This window comes from Triturus cristatus, chromosome 12 (genome assembly GCF_964204655.1).
Source record: "Triturus cristatus chromosome 12, aTriCri1.1, whole genome shotgun sequence".
Lineage (NCBI taxonomy): Eukaryota > Metazoa > Chordata > Amphibia > Caudata > Salamandridae > Triturus > Triturus cristatus.
In genome coordinates this window covers 693624163-693651715 of record NC_140595.1, presented here as the reverse complement: position 1 = coordinate 693651715, position 27553 = coordinate 693624163, and the positions used below count along the sequence as shown (strand labels likewise).

The 27553-nt window shown below is 45.7% G+C and overlaps 1 protein-coding gene across 1 annotated transcript in view; it reads left to right on the top strand.

The window, feature by feature from the left end:
• The window catches only part of LOC146780111 (uncharacterized), a 597326-nt gene that overhangs the window by 251407 nt on the left and 318366 nt on the right, over positions 1–27553 (top strand). Inside the window, exon 7 of the mRNA XM_085638049.1 lies at positions 7655–7714. Within this exon, the coding sequence (XP_085494175.1) occupies positions 7655–7714 (60 nt within the window). The remainder of the gene's footprint in view (positions 1–7654; positions 7715–27553) is intronic.

The window sequence follows — 27553 nt, the reverse complement described above, 5'->3', positions numbered from 1 at the left end:
TGACGCATCACCTCTCCTGCGTTGCAGTAAGGAACCGACGCATCACCTCCCCCGTAGCGAGGAACCAACGCATCACCTTCCCTGCAACCCTTTTGTTTGTTTTGCGTGACGCATCCAAGGTACTTTGAGAGTAAAGTGTCACTTTTACCGTCTACATTGAAGTAAGCTGTTTCTACTTATTCAAAGTCATATTTTTATTACAGTATTGTGGATTTTTGTCGTTTGGTCTTGTGTTAAGTCTAGTAAAGATCACTTATTTTTCTAAACTGGTGTGGTGTCCATTTGTAGTGTTTTCAATGTATTCCTGTATGTGTTCACAATTGCATTACACACTGCCTCTGAGAGAAGCCTGCCTGCTCGGGCCAAGCTACCAAGGGGGTGAGCAGGGGTTATTTTAGGAGTGTAGCCCCTTACCCTGACTAGACGCAATGGTCCCGATTTGGTCAAAGGTACCTACATCTGCCAACTAGAGACCCCCAAATCTAACAGCAATCTATTAACAAAGAGGCATTGCATCAAAGTGTTGCTTCAGAGTAAAGCGTGGGGTGAACTTTCAGGCATAGATTGTGGTGATCAGGACGAGGGGAGATGAGAGTAGGTGGTCCAAATCCCCAGAATACTGCATCCTCCTGAGGCATCTAAGGTGGCCAACTAGTGCCTCCTGTATGTGGGCCCATTTCGGTGTATCCAGAGCGCTCTGGAGGACTTACCTCAGGGGTATCAGTTGTGAAGCAAGGCAGTAATCTCTCTGAGGCTAGGAAGACCCACCCTGTAAGCATGCAGTTTGACAAGTTTTAGTCGGGGCTCATGCCATCCCACCCAACCAAGGGTCTTAATGTGCTGGTAAGGGCATGCATTGAGTTAGTGGTGATCGGAAGGGAGATCACCAGGATGTGGTAGTTAAGCGTGGGTAAGATATCCATTTAGATTATCTAGGTCTTACCCCAGAGGGAGAGGTAAAGATGAGACCATCACAGGAAGTCGGCCTTGATACTGGTGTGTAGGGGCCCAGAATTATTTTCAACCATGTTGGTCAATCCCAGGGATACCCTATTGCCTAGGTATTTCAAGAAGTAAGGGACACATGAGAATGGATGGAAACAAGGACAGACTAGGGTGTGTATGCTGTCAGGGGCGTGGCTTGGTACTAGTTCTAATTCACCTTGTATCTAGAAAGGCCAGAGAAATGGGAGATGAGTGTGGTCAAGACATCAAGGGAAGACATAGGAAGAGAAATGGTAACCAGGATGTCATCTGCATACAATGATACTTTATGTATTCCACCCGGGATAGGAACACCTTGTATGGGTGGGGGTGATGGATAGCTATTGCCAAGGTGCTCCAAAGCTATAAGTGGGGAGAGAGGGCACCCCTGTTGTGTTCCCCTAGAAACAGGGAATAGGAAGGATAAGTGACTGTTGCATGTCACCCTTGCTGTTGGCTGAGTGTAGAGTTTCCGTGACCTTGCTGTAAAAGTGGGCCCGATGCTGATATGGTTCAGCACCTGGCACATGTGATTACACTCCACCTAGTCAAACGCCTTCTCGGTGCTGAGGGAGACCAAGAGCTTTTCGACCATCTCATTGCGCATTTGCCAGAGGACATGAGAGAGGGCTGGGTGGTGGGATATAGAAGAATGGTGAGGGATCCGATCTGGTCCCGATGCATCAAGGGGGTGATAACCTTTTGGAAACAATTGGCTAGTAGTTTGGCCTGGATTTTAGTGTTGGTGTTAATGAGAGCGATGGGTCATTAGCTCAAGAAAGCAGAGGGTTTTTGCCCTGTCTAGGAAGAGACTTGATTATCACACTATACCCCAGTTCAGGAAGGACCTCAAGACCTGGCTTTTTGAATCTCCCCAGCACTTAGGCGGGTCTGCTCTCCACCTCCCCTGTGCACCTTGAGACCCTCACAGGTGAGTAATTGTGCTTTACTAATCCTTGATTGATTGATTGATTGACTGTTAGGCTCTGTGAGCAGGGCAGCTGAAGGATGTGCTTTGAGAAAACCTGGCACAATACAGAGGCCAAAAGATCCTTGTTCATCCTATAAAATTCAGAGGGTATCTGTTGGTGCCTGGGGATTTGTTATATGGCAGGCCCTCTCTGACCTTCCTCATCTCATCCTCAGTAATGGGGAGATCGAGCCAGGACTGTTGCATCAGGGAGAGGCAGGGCAGGGCATTTTGCTCCAAGAAGTCAGCAATGTCTGTAGCAGCACTATCGATGTCTGAGCTGTAGAGGGAAAGGTATTAGGAGCTGAAAGTCTCCAAGAAGTCCAAGGGATGTGTGTGAGGCATGTCTTCTGCATGGGGGATAGCTGCCATGGTTCAGGATGCTTCCTGCTAGCAGGCTTGTTAAGCTTAAATATGGCCAGCCTTCTTCCCCCTTTCATAGTGATGCTGTTTTAGGGGAAAAGGGGCTTTTTCCATTGTGGTGTGGTGGTGTAAAGGGAGTTAAGGTTATACTTAGCCTGCAGGAGGGCTTGCAGTGTTGGTAAGGTGGGTGTGGAGGAGCACTGGGCCGTTAGCATACCAATCTCACACTTCAGTGCTGTTTGAGCTTTTAGGGCTTCCCGCTTTGTGGAGACGGTGTCCTGCATTATGTTGCCCTTAAACATCACCTTCTGAGCTGCCCAAATAACCCCGGGAGATGACACTGCTTCCCAGTTGGGGTCCAGATAGGTTTGAAGGTGACCAAGGCGGCATCGTTTATCATTCAACAGTTTATAGCGGGAAAGAATCAGCCTCTACTGCACTGGAGAAATCGTATCAGTCCCAGGAGGGGCCACACCTGTACTGCATCATGATAGGACACCCCAGAGGGGGATATGGATGTGTCAGTCAGGTGAGCCAACATGTATGGGGATGAAAGGAAGTAATCTATCTGTGTACGAGTGCCATGTACACAGGGAGTGAGCATGTAATCCTGGGTCACCGGGTGGGTCAGTCTCCCAAAGATGGACTAGGGAGAAGTCATAGGTCAGATCTAGGAGAGCCCAGTCTGAGGAGGCAGGGAATCATGGGTGGTTGTACTTGTCAAGAAACGAGTCGAGGACCAAGTTCCATTCGCTCCCCAGTATGGGCTTAGTGCTGGAATGCTGGTTTAAAATGCGGTCTACATTGAAGGTGTCTCTTTTGGCGTGAGTCGGGCATAGATGGAACCAATCATGAAGGTCAGGCCCTAAAGGGAAGCCTTGAGAAAGATATAGTGTCCATGTGGGCCCGCCATATCTTGCTCACCTCTAGCAAGAGGTGTTTTGTCACTAGGATGGCAATGCTCCCTTACTATATAGGTGTGTAGGGTATGACTCACCGTGCCCCAGGAGGTTTTTCTAGCGTGATATTCACTAACCACCCATTCCGGATGAAGTTTCTGACTCTCTGCATCGGTGAGATATGTGTCCTGTAGCAGAACAAGGCCAGGGCAGAGGAATTTCACATAATCCAGCACCTTTTTATGGTAAGTTGACAATCCATTATCATTCAGGGAGACAATGGAGAGGGAAGGAAGTTGCTTAGTGGTACCCAGTGAGCGGCCAGGCCCAGGAGGTGAGGCATGCTGTGCCTGGGCAGACCTGGAATGAGGTTAAGGCACGTGGAAGGAACCTGAGTCAGGTCAATAGTGTCCGCTGTGTCTAGGTGGGAGAATGAGCCAACGAACACGACGTACCGATTGTTGAAGAGAAGTACTAATGGGAGGGGTCTTGGCCTGCTAGAGGTGGAACATTAAAAGGGGGAAGTGTGAGCCAGGGCACGGAGGAAGGACAAAAGGAACAATCCTTGCAGGGCAATGGTCCAAGTTCGTGGTCAGAGAGACGTGGAGGGCTTCAGAGATCGGCACTTGTCTCGGACATGAAGACCTGTGCAAGCCCATCTCTGTTTAGGCCTGCTCGATCAAAGGTTGGCAGCTTCTTCCGACTGACAGCGTTAATCGTCTGGGGTACTGGGCAGGGCTGTGCTGGATTGGTCAGTGTGAGGGTGGAGGCCAGCCTGGTCACCCACTGACCTCCATCCCAGAGGGAGTCAGGGAATCCTCAACTGTATTGTTATATCTTTCAAATTCGTTCCTGCTTTGCATATATACTGGCTGGATCAATGTTTTAAAATAATCCTTCATGGTCGAGATAATTGATTTTTGGTCATCATTGTGAAGTCACACAGATAAAAATGTATTTCTGATGTTAGCTCCCTCAAAATGCTTCAATACGACCAGTGGGAGAATTTGTTTGATGATTTCACTAAGAGATTGAGGTTTAAATATCTATGTTGTATCATTTTCAGTGAGTTTTGGCTGCCCTGTACTCACTGTTTCTGGTTCTAACTGCTGTTTTGATAAACGTTCCAAGATATTACTTGCCAGCAATGATATTACTTTTATTTTCAAGCTTAGGTCTTCAAAAAAGGGATTACTAAAGACAACCAACATTCACAACATACCATCTTGCTGTATCCATTTTGAATGGGTAACTAGAAAGCTCTTGATATTTCAGAATTTCTAAATTGGTGCCTTAGTGTGGAGCAACAGCAAGGATTTTAGGTGGTTCTGGATACTATATTCAAAAGAAACATGCATCTGACAGTTATCCTTTTCTAAACATTCTATCATCTTGATCAATCTTCACAAATTGCTCAATGCACTTTAGATTTTGGGTAGGACTCTAACAAGTGACTCAATTTTATGGGGCTGATTACGATCGTTCCGGGATCGGGACCACCCGACAAGTAGGCAGAGGTCCCGACTTCCAAATTACAATCCGACCGCCTTGTAGGTGGTCAGAAACGTGCCTTTTTGCATTGAGATTTGTGCTGCTGCTAGGAAAAGGAATGCAGCACAAGCCTCAATGCAAAAAGGCATGTTTACAAACATCCCTGTGCCAGGCACCATGTGGTGCCTGGCACAGAGTGCATGGATGGTTCGGGGGGTACCACGGGTGTCCCCCTGGACCCCATAGCGGAGGCCCAGTGGGGGATGGGGTCCCTTCTAGGCGCCCCAAAAGTCCCTTTCCATCTGCCTGTACATTTTTAGGATGATATATCATAGAAAACACACATACATGCACACACACGCATGCCCACACACATTGAACAACTGTGATGCCTGAACGGCAGACACTCACAGATCAGCTGAGAGCTGTGAGATTTTCAGCCATCTTTGTATATACATTTGCTCAGATTTTTGCTAATATCTATATTCAGCATCTAGAAAAGCATAGACAATTATTCTCTGGATCATTCTGATAATATTGAGCACTTTGCCACTGCTGATCAGTGTCAAAGTGCAAGTGTTCCCTGTGTAAATTGGTATTGTGATTGGTTCTCCCTGATTGGCATATTTGATTTACCAGTAGGTCCCTGGTAGGTGCACTGAGCGTGCCAGGGCTGGTCAACCAAATGCTACTAGTGGGCCTGCAGCACTGGATGTGCCACCCACATGAGTAGCACTGAAACTATGTCTCAGGCCTGCCACTGAGGTGCCTGTACACAGTTTATTACCTGCCATGTTGACTTGACAAGTGCACCCATTTGCCAGGCCCTACCCTTCCCTTTTCTTACACATAGGACACCCCTATGGTAGGCCCAATGTACCCCCCCTGGGGCAGAGTTCAGTGTATCTGAAAGGTAGGACATGTACTGGTGTGTGTAACATGTCCTGATAGTGAAATACTGCCAATTTCGTTTTTTTAACTGCTGAAAGGCCATCTTGCCATACATAGGACAGAATGGGGAATACTGTGTAACATTTTACAAGCAGATCTTCCCATAGGAATAAGATGGGAAAAGGAAGTGTGGTATCCCTGAACTCAGAATTTGATAACACTTCTTATAGTAAAGATGGTTTTCAAATTGTGTGTTTGAAAATACCACTTTTTAGAAAGTAGCTATTTTCTTGTTCAACCATCCTGTGTGCCTCTGCCTGTTTGTGGATTGACTGTCTGGGTTTGGAGTGTCAGTGTCTGGGCAAGTGCAGTGGCTCCAGAGAGTCTGATGAGTCAGGGCTGGGCTGAATAGACCTTCGCTGCATATAGAGTGGTGGGAGGGGATTTTCCTTGCACCTGAATGGAGCCTGCCTCCCTTGCACAATGCTGTCTCCACCTCCTGTGGTCAGGGTGCACCAGTGAAGGCAGAACTGGTTAAACTTCCTTCACAAAGAGAACAAAGACATTTTAGGGTATAAGTATTAGATCTAAAATCCCAGAACTTTAGATCATTCCTAGAATTCAAGAGGAACCTTTGCCAAGGAGAAGAGTGGGAGAAACTGAGGAGAAGTACTGCCCCTTTGCTGCGTGCTAAGTGGGGTTGACCTGCAGTTGCTGTTTCTGTCAAGTAAAGGAGAAAGACTTTGCTATGTGCTGTGTCCCCTGCTTGAAGGAGATCTCCAAGGGCCTGTGTGTGCTAGCCTCCTGTTCTGAAGTCTCACAAAATACTTCACCCCCAACTTCCCTGAACTCTGCTGCTGTGAGTTCTGATTTGTAAGGAGGTGCCTGTGCCAGTATTGGGCCCCTGGGGGTTTTTGCTGCTGTTTGGGAGCTGAATGAGAGAAGAAACTTGAAGTGCTGTTTTCCTGAAACATCTTCGCGGTGCGGGAAGAATTTCCACGCATCGCCGCTGCGAAAAGCGATGCAGTGCCTGTCGCTACTGCAAGAATAGATGCATCGAGGGGTCGCAGCTGAAGAGGACCGACGCAGCATCGCTCGATGCCACTGCGAAAGCATCCCGGATTTCCACGCATTGTACCTGTGCGGCAAGTTTTCCCAACGCATCACCTACGGACTGGAACTGCCACGAAGAATTGACGCATCACTTTCCCCTACAGACCGGATTCTATGCATCCCTTCTCCTGTGTGCAGCAGAAATGTCGCATCGCCTCCTCAAGGTCTCAGGAACTGACGCATCTCTTTTTTTCCGACTCTGCGGCTGTTTTGCCTTGATGCATCTATAGGTACTTTGGTGTAAAAGTCACGCATCCATACTTTTCTATGGTACAAATTCTTGAAACCTTTTGGAAGTCATATTTTTAACTGTGTATGTTGGATTTTTGTCGTTTTGGTCTTGTTTGGTTTAGATAAATATATTTTATTTTTCTAAACTGGTGTGGTGTCCTTTTGTGGTGTTTCCACTGTGTCACTGTGTGTGTTGGTACAAATACTTTACACATTGCCTTTGGGAGAAGCCTGTCTGCTCGTTCCAAGCTACCAAGGGGGTGAACAAGGATTATCTAAAGTGTGTATCCCCCTTACCCTGACTAGAAGCAATGGTCCCTATTTTGACAAAAGTACCTACCTCTGCCAACTAGAGACCCCCAGATCTAACAACCTGGAATGTGCAGGGGTAGGGATTTGGAAGAACTTGCACAGACTGATACAGCAGATAGACAGCTGGCAAGAACATGTCGTTTTCTACATCTGAGATCAAAGTCAAACCAGAGACAACTCAAGCTTCACCCTCTATCTGATGTCGCTTGGTACCCTCTTTAGAGAACAATCCCATTATTGACAGCTACACATCTATAATTCTATGCTTTCTATTTAGCAGCCTATGCATGCATGGTGATTTTCTTCCTAAACTGAAACCCTTTTAAGTATAGCAACTGATGTGAGAATAAAAATCTGGACGAAGATAAGACTGTTAAATGCATTGTCCATTTCTTTCTAGATTCTTTTTGTTGGCTCAATGAAACTAAAGTCGATGAAGTCCCTCCGCCCACGGAAGCTGGTAAGAGAAAGAAAAATCTTCCATGGTCTCAAAAAGAGTCTGTAAGAACCAGTGCTGCTGCATCTAGTAATTTCTTTTGACATTACAAAGAAATACATGCTAACTAAAAACAGATCTCAATGTCCTGAAATGGTAAAACCCACAGACTTGATGATATGCATGGACGAATTAAAATTATTTCATGCATGATAGCCTAACTTTTTTTTTTACCGCAAAACATGTGTCAAAGGTATTGTGTACCTGGTGGTTCATGACTCCCAGAGTGTTTACATGTATTTACTTATATGATGCGTATTGTAAATGAAATTACGTAATGGCAGTTGACCCTAGGACCTGGTTAACAGATTTAGTTTAAAGAGACAGCTGTAAATGCAGTTCTCTGAAGGACTTTGTTTTGGCTACCAGTTCGCTTGACAAAGTAGATTTCTACCGCAGCCTGCCCCTCACTCTTGCCACTGTCAAGTATAATGGAGAGCCACCTTTGATGGTGAGATTATTCTGTTCAAGAAGGAGGTAGAAGCTGAGACAGGAAATTGTAGGGGCTGAAAGACCAGAGAGCTACTCAATATAGGTTTTCTCTGTGGATTCCAGGAAATATATAATTTCGTAGTTAAATTAAGATTACAAATTTCTTGTATGTAAAAGAAATCGTAATAAACACAAAGGGCTTGATTATGAGGTTGAGTGTCCGATTGATACTGTCTCGGTCCCGGGCCGACCGACCTCTGGTCGGCGGTCCTGACCGCCTCATTATAAAATGACCAAACACTGTTCAGTCGCATACTCCCATTTCTCAATAGGAGCTTGTGTTACGGCTGAAACCTGCAGTAACACAAGCTCCCAAGGTACCTGTCACAAAGGTGCAGGGATGAACAGGGGCGCACCATAGGTGCCCCCTCGGCCCCCAACCGGAGGCCGAATACAGACGGAGGCCCTGCTGTGGGCCCCCAAACATGCTTTCTGACATGTTTTCCATGTCAGACAGGCCAGTATGGAAACCATGCTGGAAACCGTGCATCGTAATCTCAAGGGCGGAAAGGCCCACTCTTGAGATTACTATCCGGCTTCCAACTAGTTGACGGGTTCCTGGAGCCCCTCGGAAGCCAGCCGGAATGACCGGCCACTTTACTTTCTGACCACTTAGATTTTAATTAGCTAGTTCGAAAGTAAACAGCGCGGCCAATTACGATGCAGCCCTTAAGTCTCCGACCCTCTGTTGGATCCTTTACGGGCTGCATCGTAATCGGCCCTAAAATATTTTCAGTCATGAACCATCATACATAGAAAATACATCACCATATCTGAAACACTGGTAGACTTATAGTTCGATAAGTCCCAATTAATTTGATTTTGCAATATCACAGCATTTTCCTTTCTAAGTGGGTGATTTTTCGATGTCATACATAAAATTAATTTATATTACAACCAAATATTCCCCAGGTGGGAAAATTAAACTGTTCGTCATCCTTCGACAAGTAATCTGGATAAAATATATAAACATTTGTAAACAAATCTTTATGTACAGTACCTTTTGCCCTCATCCATTGACCGGAGAAAGTAAAACAAAATACATCCAAGAAAATAACCTCTAAACAGACAATCCAAATGATGTTTCAGGAATTCAAATTAATTTATCTTCCATAGATATACAAAGGGTTCCTCTTAAATGTCTTATCTCATTGGTATCTTAAAGTTGAATATATACATTCCAGACACCGTTGTCTTCATTTCTCATAGCCGCCTGGAATATTCTAAGAAACCATATCAATCACAATGCATTTCCTATCATGCTTCATTTTTCTGGGGGACGTTTCTAGACACTGGATAGTTTTCATCCTTAATTTCAATGGCTTTAAGGTGTTGAAGCTCCTGTTATGATCTGGTAAAATAGGGCTCCCCATGTACCATTTAGAGCAAGGCTAGTATAATACTTCGGGCCTGATTATGATGTGGGTCAGTGTTGCCTCCGACTGACATCGCCGCAGATGCGGAACGACCAACCTCCGGTCACCAGCCCCAGAACCGCAATTAGGGTGCAACCGCATATGGTGTGGTCGAAATCTTCCATTTTACGTATAGTGCTTGCCACATGGTGCAGGGCCACAACTAGAGGGCCAGGGGAGAAGGGGGCCCTGCCAGGGGCATCCAAAGTCGCTTTGGGTGCCCCTTTTGGAAAGCCTGACATGGAAAGGCTGTCGGAAACCGACAGCATAATCCAGACAGCAAAAACGCCACCCATAAGGGATTATGAGCAGTGTCTAACTGGCCGCCGGCTCATTGAGCCTGTCGGAACCGAGTCGGTTTCCCCGGCCAGTTTACACTCCAACCGCCGACATTGTAATTTGGCGGTTGGAGTGTAAACATTCCATGTCGGTTGTGAAAAGAGGCCTGTAGACTGCAGTGCCACTCTTACCGTTGAGACGTACAGTTATATTGGTGAATTTTACTGTAAGTAGAATGCCCCCCTTGGAGAAATCAATCAAACATTTTTATGTCTCACAATCAACAAACAAACAAACAGCTCACATCTCACAAGCTTGAATGGTTTTATCATTCACAGGAAGATACCACATCTACATTAATTGTGCACGGAAGCATTTTTGTATTATTTATACAGAAAGTAGCATGACACAATTCATTTCTAAAATATTTCCATTGTTAAAATCATGCATCATTAAAAATGAAGGTTTGTTCAATTATAAGCAGAAATTAAACATAAATCATCCCAAACCTCTCAAGTCAGTGCAACAATTATTTTAACAATAGGAAATAATGTATAGCAAAATAAAAGTAGAGAAAAACAGGGAGAAAAATAAACAATACAGTACACATAGATCAGTTCCTGTGTTTCTGGCCCGCTGTATATTTAACAAGCATTGGCAAAGCCAATAGGTCTCGCCTTTGGGGCCTTATAAGTGTTTATATAGAGGTATTGGTTTTGTTAACGTTTTTAATATGTGTTGTAGAGCTTGGTGAATGTTGTGCAGCATGTTGAAAAGTTATGTTATAATATAAAAAGTGTTATAACCATTTTTGTCACCTTTTATATAACCTAGAAAACATTATACACAATCAACCTTCTTTCTTTTGTCAACGCTTATTTTCTTAGTGAGCTTTTTTTAAATGAATACCATGCAACACACTAGAGGCCTGGTAGCAGTGTTGGTGGTGAACCTGTCAGTTCCTTGTCTAAAAGCCAGAATATAGATTATTTAAATGTAAAATCACACATAGCACCAGTAGTCCCTGACACTTGAAGGGACTACTTACTGTGAAGATGTGTACAATGTGTAAGGGCAGAATTCGGTCATCCAGCTAAGTAAGCCATTTGTTGAAGTGAGCGTACCCTGCGCCCTATGCTGTATGCTGTGGGGGGCGGAAGCGAAATGTGAATGACACTCCAGCAGACCAATGGATGATGAGGGCTGACTGAATGCCCCTGGAAACAAGCATAAACATAACAGTCACGCTTTGCCAGATCTGAAAAAAATAGAAGCTTTGGTTCTATCCCTTTGTTGATCTTCTTATGACACTTCACCATTTTATTGGCTATCAGGTTTGTCAGGCCACCAAAGGTGTGCTTCTTCTGCAAAGCATGGACACTGCAGTGTCCATTGGCTTCAAAGGAGGCACACTGTTATCATGCCTAAAGCAGGCCTACCAAAAATAGTAGCCAACGTATGCCCCATATATGTCTGTGTGCCAGGAGGAGAGCAGGCCACAACAGATGGCAACCAGCGCCATCCAAACATCGCTGTAACTAGAAGCGCCAACAGTACCCACAGCGCTCCAACCAGGACCTTCTCCGCACCAGGAGGTAAGCGCTCAAGGGGCCAATGGCATCCCAACAAATATGGAAACTGACACAGCCCTCAGTCTGTTTGGGAGATGAGCAGTCAACAACCAGTCGCCGGCGCAACGCATGACTTTGGGCCACCAATGCAAAACCCACCATGTTCTCCCTCCCCCTTCCAGTCCTGTGGAACCAGTGTTTCCAGTGTGACATAGACAGAACCTCTTAATTTCCATATTTACACAATGTTCCCAGGTTTAGGGATGCCAACAAGTCATTTACAGGTGCCAGGCCTGTAATGCACCATGTGTAGGCGCTATGACTCCAGGTGCAGTGCTCACCCACTCCCCCAGGTGGTGGATTCGTAAGGGTGCTCACTCACTACCTGCATTGTATGCCCCACTCTTTATAGATGGCACACGCTCCTACAAGTGTTCGAAATAAACGTTTGTCCTTCTTCTATTGCAGCACTTGGCGGTGCACTACTCATACACACTGTTCTATTACACCAGGGCCCAGGAAGATGCCAGTTTTCAAATAAGAAATGGTCAAAAAGCACACATCCGATGTAAGGAAATGTGCCCCTGAGTTTTGTAGCCAACTAAAGGCTTGATGCTTCAGCCTGACACCCTCACCTTGGCATCACACATCACGAGAAGGGAAAGGGTGCCAGGCAACGGCTGCATGAAGAAGAGTCTGTGAGCATCACACCTGTTTGTCACTTTGGATGGTCCGTCAGTAACAAGCATATATCAAACTTTACTTACCATAGGAGTACACTTTGCCATATGTATTTATAAGTGTAAATAAGACATGCATTAAAAACAAAGGGACGAGAACGTCCAGTTGTTCTAACATGTCTGTAGAGCGCTATGCTGTAGAGGGCTCTGCTGGTCTGTTCTAAGGGCACATAGAATAATCATATTTGGTGCGCAAGCTGGTTTATTTTCATCTTTTCTTGAAATGTTGCCATGTTGAAGCTTGAGATCACGTGAGAGGCGCCTCTAGGTGCTTATACTAGCATTGTCCTGGTATCAGCTGCGGACATGCTCGGGTTCTCTTCCCCGTAAACAGAAGTGGTGTTTCCCACTCATCTGAATGAAGGCTTTTTTAATCGTGACAATGCAGGGCTAGTCCTACAAAGGTTGTGGTTAAAAGAGAATGGCTTGGAAAACAAGCGCGGTTGCGAAAGTGAAAGTGACTGCGCTGGGTTAATTAGTAACCTGATCGTGGAATGCAACTAGCACACTGCGCACCGCTGCTCCTCCGCTCACTGCCGAGACCCATAGGCCATGGGACTGAACGTTTAGAGGAAAGGCGGGACATGCACCCATCTTTGGCCATGTGCGTATTTTCATTATTGAAAGCCACACGCAAAGGCTAATGGAATGTGTGGGAGGAGTCCGACCCACACGGAGAAGTCTCTGGGAAGTCCGGAGTGATTCCAAGAGGCCCTCTCCTAGGGCAGTGCATGCGCGCTGCGCTAGGCTCAACCTAAAAAGGTAAAATGATGCGTTTCTCTCTGCAAATCATCTAATATATTGCAATGTGTAGGGGATCTTGCATAACATCAGACTACATAGATGTGTTTCGGTGGCTCTTCTGATATATTTCCACCTTCTTCAGGACATGACAAAACTATAAATCTCTCAGAGACATGCACAATAGGACGAATTAATACCAATATAACAAGAAAGACTGTTCTATTCGACTTACTTTATTTAGATACAGTGACCCAAGGATTGCTGCTCCAATCTCCTTAGTATTTGGCAGTCCTCATGTTGGATGGTTACTCTTTTAAGAGCGCAAGTGGGTAGCCAGAAAGAACCTGTGCATGCGTTCGGGTTGTGTTTTATTCTTTTGTTTGACCTCAATTGCCCAAGATGTAAGCCTCCTCTGAGTATAAGATGTGCGTCGTCCTTCGCCTTGATCATCAAAATAAAAGGTGCCCTATATTATTGTCAGTCCTTTCACTTGTGAGCTTGACAGGTTTCCGATCTACTGACTGTCTTCTTTCTGAGCAACCTTAAATTACGTGCTTGTAAATAGATTTTTATTTGTTCCAGTTATTTAATTCTGTCACAATATAAAACAACAGCGTTCTTAAAGCAATAAAAGTGGCAAGATGACACAATATAACCTATTGCCTTTATACATTTAGTAACTCATACATCTTTCCAATAAAAGCCATGGTCAGCCAGTCTATTGTTATAAAACACAATGCACCTAGGGGCATATGTATCAAACCCTTTTCCTCAGAATCGGCCCGTTTGCGAACGGGAAAAGGCCTTTTGGGATGTATCATCCCAAAAGGACCTCGCAAATTAGAGAATCGCAAAATTTGCGAATTTTGAGATTGCATTAAAGGAATCGCAAATTGCGATTCCTTAAATGCAATGTATGAAGCCTATAAAAATTGCAATTTGGCTGTAAGAAATTGCAAATTACCACCAACTCCAAGTTGGTGTTAATTTGCGATTTCATTGAAAAATTCACTTTTTGGCATTTTTCAAAGTGCCATGTGACGCACAGACATGCCCTTAGGGCATGTATGTGCGCCACATGTGCATACGTACATATTTCAGGGGTGCAACTGGGTGTCCTTTTGACACCCTAGCACCCTTGAAATTGCATTCTCATTTTGCGATTCTCAAATTGCGAATGGCAAAATTAGAATGTCTTCACTTTCATTCCTATGGGCCTCCTAGCCCATAGGAATGAATGGGAAGGTTTTCCTTAATTGCGATTAGCAATTTGCTAATCGCAATTAAGGAATGCCAAGGAATCGCAAAAAATTTGCGAATTTTTTATTACATCCTGTTTTGCAATTCTCAAATAGCGATTCCCTCAAAATCACTATTTGAGAATTGCAAAAACGGAACTTGATACATATGCCTGCTAGTTTGGGCCATAATCCGAAAAAGTGCCCGATGCAATGTGATTCAGGCCTGGGACTGAGAAGGCCTGAGTGCAACTTTAAAGTATAACGAAGAGCAGCTAAAGTGACCTACAACAGACCAGGCAGATAAAAAAGGTTGATTATTGCATCTTCGGCAGCCAAACAGGACTGATGTTTTCTTCAAAGGTACCAGTGCTGGAGTTGGATAATCCAGTGAATAAGGTGCAAGCAGCGACCATGCGGGTATGCAGACCCCAGGGGATCTTATTTGGACAGCAAGCATTTTATATGCTGAGGGATTTTATAGAAGGAAAGTGAAGAACAGATTGATATATTGATATATTGGACACGTGCCTAGTGCACTGAGAGCTGGCAGGTTTTCTCCTAGGCGGGGCAGATGACTGAGATGTAAATTTAAGGTTCGATTAAGTAAAGTGCAAGTGCAACGAGATGTCCATTTTGGTTGTGCTCTAATAGACTGATTCTTTTGAGGTGAAGTGCCAGTGATCTAAAAGAGACCCGAACAGATTACAAATGAAAAAGTGCCCAGTTCCCTAAGAACTGGCAGGCACCTCTGCAGCAAGATCAATGGCTGGAGTGCAAATTTAAAGTTCAACAAAGGTAAAGTGGAAATGCAGATGACAGAAGACTATATTTGCTGTGCTCTGATAATCCGATTTGAGATAACGACCAGGCGGACCAAGGCAGACCAGAGCAGAGTAGAATTGGAAAAGTGGCAAGTGTAGTAAGATCTGGCAGACATCTCTGCGACAAAGCCAATGACTGGAGTGTAAATGTGTGATTTAATAGGGTAATATACTTATGCAATGTCATGTGGGAAGTCCATTTTGGCTGTGCTCTAGTAGTTAGATTTTTGAGGCGAAGCACCAACGATTGGGGACAGGCCTGGTTGGAGAAGGTCTCGAGTGGCCTGCTACCACAGACAGGCCCGTTGCGGCCTCTCCTGCTTGCCATAGCTGGAGTAACCTGAAAGAAAGAACAGAGGATCAAGGAATTACCCATTTCAAAGGCTTTCTAGGTGCGTTCAGTAGCTTAAGTGCTTTTTTGAGAAATCTCACACATCTAAATGATAGTCGCACATCCATACCACTCAGACATGTGACGACGGCCATAATGCATTTTGCTAAGTTGAGGTTGCGGAACAATGATTTCCACCAATAGAACCTTAAACTCTTAAAATCTTAAACTTTAGTTCTGGACACAAGCATATCAGCTGAGTTAGAATTTCCTTCTTGTAGTTGCATAAACTGCAGTTATGTTCCACTGATCCAGTTAAACGGCCAAACTTGAGGGCTTTTATAGGGAATTAAGTCACATCTCAACCTCAAAAAATCTTTTGTAAAGGCCAGTTTCATGGGGCTAGCTAGATTTGATGCTTTCCCCAGAACTTGGTACAAAGTCTCACATAGATTGGCGTGGGCTTTTTGAGAAAGATCGTGTTTCTCATTGATTTCAGATTGTATCTTGGCCATTTTAACTAACAATTTTGCAGTGAGCTTCAGGATTAGATTTTGCTTAAAGATGTTCTGCGTGTTGAATGCTTCTATTGCCTCCCTCGGCTAGGGTTCCTTCAGTACTTTTTTGTCTTAGATACCTTGCCCTATCATTTCTCTAAGGGACCCCGAAGGGTCATACTTCAGCTTCGAATAATATCCCAATAACCGGGCTTTCAACATATTAGTTTGTTTATTGAGACCAAATTCCAGCCATATCAGTGAGGATGGTGCAGCATCAGGAAGGTTGAGTAGACGTCTGTAACATCTTGTCTGGGCCTTGCCCAGCCATGAAGAGATGTGATCTTTAAAAATCAATGAGCCGTACATGAGCATTGGTATAAATTTGGCATCAATGACATTACAGATGGCAGTTAGATGTGGACTGCTCATCTTAGATGCCAGTTTTTTAAGCTCATTGTCCTTGACAAGGCAGATTCCTTTAGGGTGGACAGGTGTGTGACATGGGAACCACGCTATTTAAAACAATTGCCCAGATATTTGAGGCTTGTCACATGTTCTTGCCCTTCCCTGCGCACCCAGGCCTCACTGCTCACCTGACGCCACCGGCGTGTCTCCAAGAGGGCCCACCACGTGCCGGTGCAATCTTCAAGCCCGAGGCCCATGAGCCTGGCAGCCTCCTCAGCCGATTGCTGGCTTCTGTGCAACAGGCCCCCAGCGCACCCTGCGGCACCGCACCATGGAGTTCTGTGTGTGATGACTGCTCCCTCTGGCCTACACTGCGGTCCAGCAGATCTCATATAAATCTATTCCAGACGGGCACACCAGGCCTACTGCGTTATCGCAGGCTGCACACCCGCTCAGCTCTTCAGGTGGGCCTACCTCAGTGCACTGCAAGTCACCGTCCAGCCTCCAGGCCACTGCATCATCGCAGTCTGCACACCCGCTCAGCTCTTCAAGTGGGACTAACTCAGTGCACCGCAAGTCAACGCCATGTGGCGGTAGGCCTGTGCCGGGTGCAGTGCCTGAGGTGCCACTACCTCTGTGCACCACAAGTCACCGTCCAGCCTCCTGGCCACTGCATCATCGCAGGCTGTACACCAGCTCAGCTCTTCTGGTGGGACTAACTCAGTGCACTGCAAGTCATCGCCAGGTGGCGGTAGGCCCGTACCGGGTGCAGTGCCTCAGGTGCCACTACCTCTGTGCACCACAAGTCATTGTCCAGCCTCCAGGCCACTGCATCATCGCAGGCTGCACACCTGCTCAACTCTTACAGTCGGACTAACTCACTGCAATGTAAGTCATCGTCCCGTGGGGCTACCCCACAAGTCTGCCTCCAGCAGCCAACAGTATGTCTTCGGTAATGCCACTGGAGCCCTTCACAGTCACGGGGCTAATCCCGTCCTAGGCAGGCCGCTCGAAGGCCTGGGTGGAACGTCTAGAGACGTACTCCGAAGCACACAACATCCCAGTGCTGTGGCACACGCGTAGGCGTATGAGGAGTGTGAAGAAATGGCCCGGGACTCTGAGCATGGTTCAGTTCTGGGCTCTGGGCATGGTTCAGTTCTGAGCTGCTGGCCACAAAAGTAACTATGGCGTGTGTCTGTTGTAGTGTCAGCGCCACCCGGACCTTATCGACAATGTTGCAATGTAGCATGCACCCTGAGGGTGGGCTTGCCTGAATGGATAACTAAAGGAGTGCAAGACAGCTTGGGGTCTTGGCCCATACATGCCAACTGTTGTGTTTGTATCTTCATTGCCACAGCATAAGCCAAAGGCCTAGCCTCAATCGCATACTTGCTTGATCATAGACATGACACATCTGTGTGAATTAGAATGTTTTAATCACATTCGGTGGAGTGTTGAAGCTGGACCAGTACATGGCCATGCAATCCCCACTTTACATTGTTGCCCCGTGGAGGGCCAGCCAGAGTCGTTTAGGGATTGACAAGTTCATCGGAAGAGGAAGAGTTCAGTCTGCAGTCTGATTGCTGTGTCATTGGTAACCATACCAAATATGGCAGTCCATGTTGAGGGCCAAGGTAAGTGTCGCAGAGTGTACCGGGGGACAGTGGAAGGTGTTATTACAGGGCATGATGCAGAGGGCAGAACCAAGCTGAAACAGGCCATATGGCGGAGATAAATGCTACCGCTTCCTTCTTACCAGAATAGCAGAATCATCCACATCATCGTCCTCTGATGTGTGATGTGCCTCACATGTGGGTGGTGGTTTTTCATCTGCAGCACTGTGTGACACTGACACATCAGGGGCAGAGGTGGAATGTCTGCCGCATTGTGTGGCAGTGCCACATCAGGGGCCGGAGGTGGATTGTCTGCCACACTGTGAGGCACGGACACATCAGGGGGCGGAGATGTAAATGGAGTAGTAGCAGCAGCATTCATCTGCGCCAGGCCTTGTGGCAGCAATGCCTTGATGAGGATCTGCAGGGCATGGAAGATCCCAGCTACATCTCGCTGGTGTGCAACCGTGGCCGCCATTCTTTCCGCCTGCATCCGCTCCATGTTCTCCATGATCCTCCGCATGTGTCCCAACTACCTGGTGACATCGCTGGGGCCACTCTGACTAGACAGTTGTTCTTGTCTCAGAGTCATGACTCCAGCGATGTCAGCCATGGATTGTTGGAGAGCATGGACCGGACTGTGGGTGTCCGTTAGGGGCTGTAAGTGGTCCCTGATGGGACTTAGACACCCACGTATGGCATCTAGTTTGGCTGCCCTGAGGTCAAACCCCACCTGCACCTAATGCCATGTGTTGGTCATGGGGGTCCTGGGTGATGGCCGTGGTGGTGGGTGCTTCCTGCTGTGTGGTCTGTGTAGGTGGTGGGGTCTCCTCGATGCAGCTAGGCTGCCCTGCTCCTGGGGGTGGAGAGCTGAGGGTGTCCATGAGCTGTTGGAGGGCTTCGGTGTCGATGGTATGGAGGTCCTCTTCATCATCAGTTAAGAGATGTACGGTCTGCTCTGCAGGAGGTGTTGATTCTCCCTCTGCAATGTAAAGGGGAGATGCAGTTTAACAGTGTGTTCCATGTATGTTCATGCATTGGACAAGTTTACAGACAGACTGCATGACAATGTACATTGTGACTGTTTGCGAGGAGATGCCAATTTGAGCGGGACAGTGGACATTTCTACACCATCAGGGATGTGAGGTTGTACTTGTACATTATCATCTCACAGTTTCCTGCTATGCGAAATGTGATTGGCCAGTTTCTACACACAAGCGGCAGCAGTTGTGTCCTCTGTTCTGTAGTGAAAATGTTGCAGTTTGTACCACATTGTTGTCAAAGTTGATGTGCTCTGATTCTTATGTGTGTGTGCTGCATTGTGGGAGAGTCACCCCTGCAGCCCTGATTTTGCTGGCCCTTATCCTTTTCAGGCAGTGTGCCTTTTACTTCTGTGCTCATACAGTGCTGAGATGTTGCAGACTTGGGTAAATTGGGCTTTTGGTGGGAGTTGGGACTCTTGGACATGGTTTGTCTGCAGATGTCTTGTTGACGTCAGGGGTTGTTTGTGCACGTGGATGTGTCAGAGTGTGACCTACTCCTTTACGGATGTGGTCCACACTCAGCCACCTCAGTGTCATGGCGTGCACCATGTCATGATAATTGTACTGCAGCCATGCTAATCGTCATGCAGTGTCACTTGCATTGCAAGTGTGGCTCATTGGACCCGCAGCTTTGCTGGGTTCAGCACATGTGCATGGGTTTGTTGTGAGATTAATGATGTGTGGAGAGGGCCCCCTCTGGGCACATTGTCGACTGGGGCCTACTTGCTGTTTCTATGTGTGCTGCAGTATGCCAAGGAGATCAGGGACATGATTCAGAGTCATTGTGGGTGTGCACTGTGCTATACTGAATTGTGCATGTGTGCCATTGTGCCCATCTCCCCCGTCCCCTCAGTCCCTGGTCGTCACTCACCCTGTTGGGTCAGGTCATGTTGAGCAGTGTCCGGTCCCCCAACTCCTGCCACCATCTCCCCACTGATGACTGTGGACACCATTTTCTCCATCTCATCTGCTCCTGATGTGGCGCTGGACTCCCACCTCCAGTCTGTATTGCGGCTTTACGGTTGTTAGCAAGTTTCAGCTTGGTTTTGCACTTCACATCATTCCAGCGCTTCTAGCACTCATCCACTTCCCTTCTCTTCACTCCGACTGCATTCACCTTGGCCAAGATGGACTGCCATATTGCATTTTTAGTTGCCAATGACACAGTGGAGGTGATGAACAGTTGTTGGTGGTGTTCTATCACCTCCGTAATCAGGATCTTGTTTTCCTGCGGACTGAATCGCGGGTTCCTCTTCTTCTTCTCCTTGTCCTTCTCCGAGGTCCTTGGCTGGTCTTCCGGGGGGTTTGTGGGGTTCTGGATGGCCTCTGTAGTTGCTCCAGATTCCTTCATGGTGCTTCTCAGTTCTTTTTTTTTTTTTTTTTTTTGGGCAGCTTTTATGGTGAATTTTCCCATCTGATGTGGGAATAGCAAGCCTGGCGCTGATTATTGCTGATATTTTTATGGCTGTTGGGCCCATCGTAACTTTTTTCAGGTTCGGGTTTCCTTTTTATCGGTGTCCAGGTAATTTTAACGCAGACATTTGAAGTGTTATCGGGGAACTATCGCCTGTTGCCGACGTGTTGATAGTACGCCGTTAACACGGCATTAGTTTCCCCCGATAGACGGCGTTATGTAAAGTTGCGTTAGCCTAGGTTGGCGATGATTATCGCACATTCTTTAGAATAGCCCCCCGATATTTTCTTTACCAGGTTCCAAAATTTTGTGGGATTTTTTTTTCAAGGCCATGCGGAGTTCAATCAATTCCATTTCTTCGTTGCACCGGAGGATTTACTAGGCTTTGGAACTATAGGCCTTCCTTGTCTTCTGGATTTTGATTGCTTGTAAAGGGGTATTGCTGATTTACTGCGCTAATCTCCGGAGCTGGTTTAATTCTTACGTGAGAGATCTTACCACAAGATTGCGAGATCACACATGGGTCTGTGGACTTCCTGCTTTTTGACCTTGATAAAAAATCTGTCAGTTATCTTTTTTTAGTGAATTCGGCGAGTTTGCAGGTGTCAGAGGAGATTTCCTGGCCTTGTATTATAGAGGTTCTCTCAGCCCCTCTTGAAGGAGTAAGGATGGGGTTCAGGAGGGCTAGGGAGCCGTTAACGGAGGAACAAGTGAGGGGTTTATTTGTTTTAGAACCTGCACACTGGTTTTGTTTTACTCTCCCTTGTAGTAAGGGATTCGTTTTTTTATATAAAAAAATATCTGTGGCCACTTTAAACCATACGCTGTATTTGTTCTTGGAGAGATGAAGACTCTCTCTGTATCCTGAAGGAGTTATAATAAGGGTAAGGAAGATCACCTGGTGAGCTGAGCACCATTGATCCTATTCTTCTACCTCACAGTTTTTATGACCATTTCGCTCTGTTTTCTGTAAGTCTTATGTCTACCTTTAATTCAATTGTCTTCTTTGATAGCAAATGTACATGTTCTAAGATGCAAGGTTGGTCCTATTCATAAAACCGATGCAGGAGGGAGCTTGGATTACAAAAAAAAATGGCAGACCTGTGCATATTTCTTCATCCGGATACCAAATCTCTTGCACTCTCAGGTGATTCTGAGGTTCAAGTCCTGATAAATATATCCAAGGTACCCATAGGCTCCCAATTATTTCTTATAATTATTATTATGTTTTATATGCCACGTGGGGAGGAACGATCCCACTGAGCAATAACACTGGTGGCAGTGGTGTAACTAATCTTGAGAGGCCACCCGGGCAAAGTACCCCCCAGACCCAATCAGGAATACTCAGGCCAGGGGCCCATTACCTGTGCACACTGTGGGAGGGGGTCCACTGGATCTTGCCCTCCATCCCGCACCGCGGAAGCTAACATAACAAACGACAAATTATGGGGCATATTTACAAGCTGGCGATAAAAAATTATCGCCGCTTTTGCGGCCGTTTTCGGCCGAAAAGCGGCGATAATTTTATCGCCTAATTAGCAAGGCCACGCTAACGCGTGAAACCTTGCTTTAGCGTCGGAATTCCTAACGCCCAGCTTTGCATCTCTAATGCGATGCAAAGTGGGCGTTCCTGACCTAACATGACAGGAGAAATGTCGCTAAGCGACATTTCTCCTATCATCAAGCCTCACACTATGAAGCATAGCGTCAGGAAAAGTAGCGATATCCCCTGTTATCGCTACTTTCCTTACGCCTGCTTCAGGACTGATTTAGCCATGATATCCTATGGGAGGTGGATATCATGGCTAAGTTTGTGAGTCCCTATCAGCAAGCTAACGCCGCACTACGTGAGATTATCGCTGGGTTTCCAGCGATAATCTCACGTTAGGCAGTTAGCGTGAGTATTTTTATGGCTGAGGAGATAAGCATTGCTAATAGCACGCTATCTCAGCGATAAAAATCCACGTTACTCGGCGATAATTATCCTCACGCTTAGAGCGCTGAGCGATACTTATCGCCGGTTGTTGCTGATATGCCCCTATTATCTCCCGTCCAGTGGTAGCTGGTGAAATTTAAAAGTGGTGGGACATAAACAAATGCCTGAAACGGAACCGCTCAAAGTACAATTTCACCAAGGCTGGTCTCTGGAGATTGAAAATGTGTGCATTATATACCATAATTTACCAAAGACACTGACTATGAGGCTCCATTCATAAAAGGCAATTCTTAAGGTTTACTTGATAAATAAGGATTTATAGAGGTCTCTTTTTGTAGTTAGGTGGCGCCCACTTGGCCAACTGTTGTGCATATGTTACTTTAAGCAGATTTGTGTAATGCATTTAGGAGCAAATCTTGTTTTCAGATGCAGGATAATTAACACCAACAAAATGCAAAAAAAAAATCAAGTTTCAGTGCAATACAGAAACATCTCAAAACAGAGTGAGAGGTCACTACAAAAAATGTGTCACAGTCTAGGTAGGAAGACAAGCTTCTAAAGCCACACAAACCACAGCTACATCTAGCCTTCTACATCAAAACACCCTAGTATGCACTGCTCACTGAGCAGCCACGTCATATGCACTCTGTGTGAAAAATTCACATCAATCCAGTGCCAGCATGGAAGGGTCTCTGCAGTGAAAATCTTCAATTACATCAAACAAGTAACACCTTAGTCCTGAAATGTGCTACATCACATTTAACATCAAATTCACAGAGCAATCTAGCAACCACGAAACTTCCTATTTTAAAAATAAAATTGTTACAGACCTTACTGTTTGTTGATTTCTCCCTCCTACATTTTCTTCACTCCACTAAAGGGCTGTAGGCAAGTGCAGTCTCATAACTTCTGAGGCAAAATCGCTTGCTTTTGCATTTCAAACGGCACATTGCGGTCTTTATATCTAGAGTTAGAGTGCCTCGACACATTCATCCTTGTAATTGGGATGAACGTGATCCTGAGCTCCCCTTCCGTCACTTGGGGCCTAAGCTTTAAATCTGTGTCATGTGCATGCATGAATGAAAAGTGAAGCTGGACACAACCTGACATCAGAAAATAACATGTTCATTATCACTGACGTCTAGTTACAAATACCTTGATCTCACCCTTTACCGCTTCATCACAAAGTGAGGTGGAGTAAAAACATTTCTAGCTGGCCCATACGTCATGAATGTTCAATTCTATTAAGGACACAGAGGCAAGGATTATGCTTCTCTTTCTTTACAGAGTAAAAACACAGCAGTCAATTAAACACTTGCAAACTTTAAACTACATATCCCATGAGCCCCAATAGCCCAATATCTTGTCCAACCATAGGGACCATATCTCCTTATAAATATTCTTATTACTATTGTCCTTCACCTCTCTTCACGAACATCAACATAAGGCCTCCAACCAGAGTCCAATGAGAAACCTTTGGTGAACACCAACTTGCCGCACTCCACGGGTAGAGCCAGACTCAACAGACGAAGGCGAACTCCCTTTAATCGACCAGAAACCAGTGGTTCTTCTGTCATCTTCATGCGGATTTATTTTCCATCCCTGATAAAAAGAATATTGAGAATAATATCGAGCCCCTCAAAGACAACATAAACAATCTTGGGAGGGAAATTTCAAATAGAAAAAAGTAATCAAGCAGTGTTTCACAAGCAAGAGCAATAATATTTGAAATGCCACGTAAAAATGCAAACAGAGTTTAATTTAAAAGGGTGGGATAATCCTTGCCTCTGTGCCCTTAATAGGATTGAAAATTCTAGATGCGTCATCTTGAATTCTTTTTATTCAGTGTCAGGACCGAAGGCTTCAGATTATCCTAGATTAAAGTTGAGCCACTACCATCGATGCAACATCCACAATAGGTTTATAATAAAATACCCTGAAGGTGGAATCAAAAGACCAATGCGCCGCAGTCATAATGTCTTCTAAATGAGAACCAGTAGAAAAGGCTTTAGAGACCATAGCCCCTCACACAGAATGCATCCCAAAAAGGGATACATCAATTTCAGCTGCTGCCAGCAGCCATTTAATCCAATGGGCTAAATTTGCCAATGAGACCTGACAGAAATGTTTCTGTAAAGATAAAACCAGTTTATTTGTGGAATCTCTGTAAAACTAGTAGGTACACTTCTCAGAAGACTTAATACATTTAACCACACATAATTTTTGATTAGGAGGGGAAACTGGATAACTAATACATCGCGATGCAGTTTTAGCATGGCTTGAAATAGAGAAAGAGACCCCAGAAGGAGTAAATACTCTAAATGCTAAATTGTCTACATGAAATGAGGCACAGAAGAAGCGTCAGCTTGGCAGACAACTGTTTGCGAGAGAGATCTTTGTTTGCGAAGCACAAAACTACATCAGCATCCCATTACATGGAATTTTTCGGTTGAGGGGAGTGGACCAACCGAAAACCCCTAAGCAATTTGCATACTAGAGGATATTCACCCTCCGGTTTTCCATCCAGATCAGGATGTCCAGTGGAATAGCAGAATGGAAGTTGTTTATCATCCTATATGCTAAACCCTGATTAGCAAGGTCCGATAAAAAAATTCACAATCATATGGATACCCACTCCCTTTTTTTTTTTTTTAATTCATATTTAACTTATTGGTCACAGTCACAACATACAAAAGAAAAAAAAGAAAGAAAGATACATGTCATATTTGTCTTCTACCAACAATTAAAATAAAAAAATAAAAATTCAAACGGAAAACAAATAACAAACATTTTCTATGACATAGAATACTATTACATTGGGTAGATAAGTAAATACAGATGGATACTTATAGAGCTACCATATTAACATGTCAAATCATGACCAAACCAAATTTCAGCAATAATAGCTAAGAGTACTTTTAGTCCCACTGAAGACAGGACCAAAGCCGTCCAAATTTGACCAGAGAACGTAGACCCCTTGCTTTCGACAAAGCCATCTCCATTTCATAAACCCCCCTCAACAGTAGCCAAAATTCATTAATAGTGGGGCTAGACTTTTCTATCCATACTCTAGCAATAGTCAGGCGAGCACAAGCCATAAAGATTGACACAAAAGAATTTGTGACATTACCAGTGTCCACTAGAAACCCCAATAAGATTTCCTTTTCTGATAAGACCGTTGTTTTACCAATTAACTTACTCATTTCATAAGCAATCTTACACCACAAATCAACAAGCTTGGGACATGTGATAAACATATGCCGCAAATCTGCAGCGAATTCATTACATTTAGGGCAGAAAGATTTAATAGTATTATTTGAGGCAGACCATTTGGAAATCACTTTTGGGGTATAGTACAGCATAAATAAAATACGATGTTGTTGCACCCACTCCCAAGGAATCCAACCGTTCACTACACCAACATATCCGTCAGCGCCAGGCCTCCTCATATCGTTAATGCGAGTGGGAGCTCAAGACTGTACCAAGAAGTATATTGTTTCTTGCAAAACTCCTAACACTCAACAGCATCGCCAGAAAGTCTCCACGCCATGAGGGACAAGTGCTCCTCACTCACTAATGGTTGAGGGAGACCCATGTGGTTGGAAAGAAGATCCAGGGTGGAGAGAATCTGCACTGGTGGCACACAAGACAATGACATTGCCACAATAAACCAAGACTAGGCCTTCTAGCAAGGGGTGACTAGGGCAAACTCCACTACTTGCCGGCTCACCTCAGAGAGCACTCTATGGATCATAGAAAAGGGAAGAAATGCATACAGATGAGCTGTCGACCAGGATTGGAGAAAAGCATCTGAGTTGGCACCAGGGTATCCAGCCTCCAACTGTAGTAGATCAGAAGCTGGGCATTCAGATGGGATGTGAACAAATCTATTGTGCACGGACCCCAAAGCAGATTCAGCTTGTGGAAAATCTGAAGATGAAGCCTCCAATTGCTGGAATCGCGCAGGAATCAAGAGTTCCAGTGCCCTATCACTAGGGACCTACCCGGAATATACTCCGCCTTCACTGAAATTTGATGCTGAAGACAGTAATGCTAGAAATGCTTGGCAATCTCCACCCAAAGACAGGACCTTGTCCTGCCAGACAGTAGATGTACTGTACTGCCGAAATGTTCTCCATTCTCAGAAGAATGCAACAACTTGTCTTGCACGGGGATAAAGTGTGAGCTGCAAAGGCCCCGCTAACAGCTCAAGGTAATTGATGTGGAGCACCTGTCCCCCTGTACCCATCAGCCACACAGCGCCCCCCAACCCCACCAGCTGGCATCTGATTCTATGGTCACCTCGGAACCGAGCCATTCCACTAATCCATGTGATCCAGCCACCAGGACATCTCTGTCCTGGCTTCCTCCAATAGCACTTTTCGCTCCGAATAGTACAGCCCCTTCTGAAGTTGTAAGATCTATAATCTTTGAAGGGCCTGATAATGAAGGGGTTTGGGAAATATCTCTTGGATGGATGACCTCAAAAGACCTACCAGGTGATCTAAAATCCTCAATGATATAGTTGGAGAGGCAAGGGCGTCCTCAACTCTTTTTTGATAGACAGCCATTTCTCTAATGGCAACTTGAGCTGGGCCTTGATAGAGTCCACCTGAAAACCTAAGATTTCTAGGGTCTGAGAAGGAATTGGGATTGATTTCTCTTGAGTTGATGACAAACCCTAGATACTGAAGGAGCTGGATAGCCCAAGAGAGATGAAGAAGAACCGTGTCCATGCTTTGTACTAGATGATGGGGGCCCCCGAGCTGAGCATCTGACCTCGGGAAGGAGGTTGCCTGACCCCAACATGGCAGCATCTACACACAGCGGGCCGCTATTTTGCAGAACGAGGTCTCCGGTCAGCGCCCTGGACTCTCAGTGAGAGCCAGCAACAGCCTGCCTAATCGCCACACCAAGGGCCCGGCTTCGAGTCCCACAGCACTGGTCTAGGCGCAAATACAGTGGCACAGACAGGGCCCCACCTCAAGCGCCCCATTTCTCACAAGTTGATGCTTTGGTAAGCCGGCAGGGGTAAAGCATCACCAGGGTGCTAGGAAGAACACAGAGCCTGCAAGCACGACTCCCCGGGAGAGGTGGGCTGCATGGCTGAGTGGATGGCCTAGGGCGGGTGCCCTCCCCACAAGTAAAGCAGCTTACCTTGGTGCCGCAAGCCCTGGGATTCGGGACCCCAGATAGAACGTCAGGCCCCAGGAGAGGGGTAGCCTAACTTCAGCGGGAGCCGTTGCCTGGCAGCGGGA